Source organism: Penaeus monodon, chromosome 21 (genome assembly GCF_015228065.2).
Source record: "Penaeus monodon isolate SGIC_2016 chromosome 21, NSTDA_Pmon_1, whole genome shotgun sequence".
NCBI lineage: Eukaryota > Metazoa > Arthropoda > Malacostraca > Decapoda > Penaeidae > Penaeus > Penaeus monodon.
In genome coordinates this window covers 7,569,731-7,574,590 of record NC_051406.1, presented here as the reverse complement: position 1 = coordinate 7,574,590, position 4,860 = coordinate 7,569,731, and the positions used below count along the sequence as shown (strand labels likewise).

General features: G+C 42.9%; 1 protein-coding gene across 1 annotated transcript in view; it reads right to left on the bottom strand.

Annotated features, from left to right (window-relative positions):
- The window catches only part of LOC119586148 (multiple epidermal growth factor-like domains protein 8), a gene marked incomplete in the record, with an annotated part of 25,388 nt that overhangs the window by 538 nt on the left and 19,990 nt on the right, over nucleotides 1–4,860 (bottom strand). The window contains 1 exon segment of the mRNA XM_037934841.1: nucleotides 1–4,808. Coding sequence (XP_037790769.1) covers nucleotides 744–4,808 — 4,065 coding nt within the window.

Genomic DNA, 4,860 nt, shown 5'->3' with positions numbered 1-4,860 from the left:
CAAATAAGCCAAAGTCTAGGACCATACAACGTAAATGTTGTACTGCTTTATCTGGAAATCAACTTTCTAATAATGTGATAATGTGTCAAGTTCATAAATAAACCTTGACAGCCAATCCACAGGCATAAATTTCAGCTTAAGTATTATTTCACAAGTGCAATTTGTCATAACTGTTTTCATTTTTAAAGTGCACTTATCATCTATAATAGACACCAAGCCTTTCCATGAGATTACCATTTGAGTCAACACAATTTTTTGAGAATGATAAAGAGTATCATGTATCTTATCTACTTTTCTTTATCTTAATACTAAATGTATGAGATTAGACAATAATATCACAGCAAATTACAACAATCTCAATCCACTATGAAATTATTCATACCTCTCAGTAATGGATTGCATCAGTTCAATTGTCAATATTTAGAATACATGCTTTCCTTAATATATAAAATCCAATTATGTACTTGATCTGTATTTTCCCACAGCTTATACCTTTTCTATTTTTGTGATATGCATCATGAGCATGTCCTAACTGGAGAAACAAAAAAATGCTTCAGAAAATCTGTTCTACAAAAAAAAAGAGAAAAAGAAAGTAATCTAGCTACCTATCATACACTTTTTTTGTGTTATTACAGTACTGAAAACACAGCACAAGATAAATTTCTTTATCACTGGTTAAAGCTTAAACATTATGTAACTGATAGTTCTGGCAAAGAATTAGGAATGACTAAACTCTCGATGGTTCAAGCTGCCATGTGTGATGTCCTGCGTCTGAGGTGAAACGGCCTAGAAGCAGGTGGATAGATGCGTGCCATCAGGCAGAGTGATGAGCCCAGCGCCAAACGGTGTGTTGGTCCATCCTCGTTTCCTGTCGCACTCCCGATCCCTCCACCAGGTAACTGCACCATCACCGTCAGCACTGCTGCCACACCATCATCAGTTGGCTCCACCGCAAGAGGTCCCACATCAAAGCCATCTCCATAGCGTTCCTTCTTGGCAGCTCGCTTCCTTCGGCCTGGGGACCAAGGTGTGGGGTCTGGCGCAATGTCAGGCACATCCTGGTGGAACTCATCCTCTGCATGCAGGACCAGAGTGGTGGCAGCAAATGGTCGCTTGGCCATGTGCAGCATTTCCACCACATGACGCCTTCTTGCTCTTCGTAAATCTACTCCCTGCTTGATTTTCCATACAACAACACATACAGCAAGGAAGAGAAAGAAGCAAGAGAAAAACACAGAGAAGAATACAAACAAGTCAATCCGTGGCTGATCCTGTCTAAAGAAAATTGATCCATAAGTATCAATCTCATTCTCATTTCCAATCCCATACACAATAACATAGAATTTTGCAGACCTCAAATCATGCTGGAGCTGAGGAAGAGTTATGACTAGTCTGTTGCTGACATTTCTTACTATCAAAATATCACTAGATCTTGAGACAGTTGCAAATGTCTTGAGCCCTTCTGCAGTCTTCTCCAGGAGATGGTACTCTGTGATGGTTCGCTGAGTCTTATTCACAACCATTTCCTTTTTAGGATTAAGTGAAATCCCACCTAATTCAAAGAAATCAAAGCCAGTGCCAATGTAGTTGCGCTTCAAAGGTGCAGTGTACATGACAGGCGCTTCTTCCTCTGCAATTGGGTAGTTGCTGTCAATATCCACTTGATGCTTTCCTGTTGTCTGGTTGACTGTAACAACAAAGGTATCATCTCTTGAACTGAAATACACATCAGCACCCCCTTTGGTCACATCAATGATCAGTCTGATATCCACATTCATAAACTTGGGTTGAACAGCAAAGAAAACAGTCTGGCCCTGACTCAGAGAGCTCGGTTCATTCCCACATTCATTCTGTGTGTATGGGTCCAGGCAGTATTCCTTCTCAACACTCATTTGCATGAAACACTGGTGACCATTGCTAGGGTTCCCTAGGTAAGAGTCTTTACACTTGGAACACTGCTGTTGCCAGCAAGATTTCTCCTCATCTTTATCTGCATTTCCTCCTCTAGTCTTAGAGCTGCACTGTGTATCTGTATTATTCCCACAATTACACTTGTTTCCCCATACTGGGTCACACTTCGTGCCATGACCATTACACTGACAAGGCCTGCACGAGCTACTTAAATCTTGTTTCCCCCTAAAATACCCAGAGAGACACCCTTCACATTTTGACCCGGTGGTATTGCCCTTACAGTTCAAACACACTGCCTCCGTTCTAGCTCCTTCTGTTACATTTAAGACCATGAAAATATCAGGTGGAGGTTCCAAAACAGATATGTTCGCCTTGGAGAGAAGATCACGAGAAATACAACTATTAGTGTGAGTATTACAGTAGTTATAGCAGCTGACACAGCTACCTCCATTGCTTGGATCTCCTACAAAAAATGGTTTACACTTGTCACACTGGGTACCCATTGTGTTATTATGACACTGTAAACATTTGTCTAACTGATCAGTTCCTGCACAGTCTGAATGACCATTGCAATGACATTTTATAGAGCAATTTGCACCAACAAAACCAAAATGGCATGAGCAATTGTTTGGTTCAATGCAAGTTCCAGATACACATCCCTGGGAACATACAGGACTGCAGTTCCCATCTTTTGTCATGTTATACCCTGGAGCACAGATGCACTCATACCCTTCAAGGCGATCAGTACATAGTTGACTCTTCCTATCACATGTGTGATGTCCATTCCTGCATTCATCTTCTGGAGGACAGTCATCATAATGCCAAGACACTGCTGATATTAACCCTCTATCAGAGTCTGATAATCGTCTGGTGTTGTGGCGAAGACGATGGAGGGTTGTCACAGAGGTGTTGGTTTGGGCAAGCATAGCAATGCGATCCTCACATGTGCCATTATAAGGTCCTTCCAACAGGCCCTCAGTACATATTCCTGAACCGCCCATTGGTGTATCTTGTGCACACCAGCCACAATGTGGATTAGCTAGACAATGTGCACACTGAGTAAATTCTTCACATGGCTGTGGACAATGTTCTGCTCCCCCAGTAAGGATGACACCACATGCACCACCAACACACCTCAGTGCAACATAGCTTGGGGAAAAACATTGTTGAAGAGAAGGAGACCAATGACATTCCTGCCACCCTCCTTCAGCACCTTTGGCATTGAGGCAGTTACTGCAAGTCCTCTGTCCATGGCATCGGAGAGGACATGGACGAGGTGGTGCTGATTCTAATGGATAAGACATGTGCCTCTTGATTGTTTCTTTAACACAATTCCAGTTATATATTGGCATAACATGGAGTTGATAACCAAGTTCTGAGGTCTGCATTACCTGTCTTGTCCATATACACTCACTTCGCAGGTTTCGGCACTTGTCACAATCTGTGGTAACACAAGCATTCTTATAGCACTCATCTGAATCAGTGATAAACATTCCATGTCCTGGATCATCTCTAGACTGCTGATCACAAAGATTTTCCTTTGAGCAATCATTATCACGGGGAATACATTTCCCTTTGGAACAGTTAAAGCACCACTGGCAACGTTGCTCTGAGTTTGGATGGGCTGGCCACTCTGCCAAGCATTCTGTGCAAGATGTGTGTTGGTAGCAGTCATGATCTTCAAGGAGCTGCTTGTCACATCGTACACCTACTACACTGCTCTTTCCACCACGAGGACTCTGACAAGTGTCCGGCTCTTCTTTGGTATTCGAATAGCAGTATGAAGTGTTTGTTCGTGTGCTCTCATACACAACACAGTTGGCACAACCAATCCTGTCACGGCACTGGGTCTCATTGGTATTCAGTGTGCAGAGGTCTGGTGGAATTACAATCTCAATAACTGAGCCCTGAGGAGTTCCATAGTAGCCACCAAAAACATATATACTAGAACCATGTATTGCAGCACTATTCCCTATGTGAGGTATGATTTCATGTCCAACCAATGTATTAAATCTATTGTTGAGAGGAATCCACATATTGCATTTATATGAATAGACCATCAGTCCTTGGTTTGAATCCAAAGGATCAGTAATAAGACCTCCAATGATGACCATGTAGTCTTCTGTAGTGACAGCTGAATGGAATGTTCTTGGAGCTGGACGTGAAGCTGGATTGTGATTTATCTTATGATCTGTTGGGAGAACTGACCATTTCTTGCGGTTGTAGTCAAGTGCATACAAGTCAGAGGAGTGGTCAACTACATCTACTTTGAATGACTGTCCCCCATGTACATAAAAGGTCTTGGTGCTCTCATGATACACAGTGCTATGGCCATACAAGCCAAATGGCTTGGCACCCCTAGTTTCAACCATCTTCCACTCCTCATTTCGCAAGTCATACTCCCATACCTCATCCAAGAACCCAAAAACGGAGGAAGCACCTCCAATCAAAACCAATGACTGAGATTCGGCATCACTGTGGTAGGTCAGTGTGTGTCCTGCTAAGGCTGGCAAATCTGGATGGGTGTTTAGTTTCTTCCAGCTCTCAGTTATGATGTTAAACCTCCAGAAGTCATCCAAGAACTCGGACTCATTCAATCCACCATATACATACATTTCCCGCTGGGTCACCACATAAGCAGCTGCATGGAAATAGCGGCTTGGAGGAGGCTGATGTCCTGGCTGCACATTAACAGTCACCTGCACCCAGGTTTTGTTCAGGGTGTCAAACTGCTGGATGTCATTCAGAGGTCCACGCGATAATGAATAACCTGCAAATATCCAGAGGGAGTAATGGTGATCCACAACCATGGAATGACCCATACGCGGCAGCACTTTTGTCAGATGGGAATGAGATGGTGCAACGTTCTCTGGAACGAAGAGTTCTGTGACCACAACCTGGGGAGAAAATTATGTAAAACAGTCATGATGTCTTTTCTTCTCTTACTTC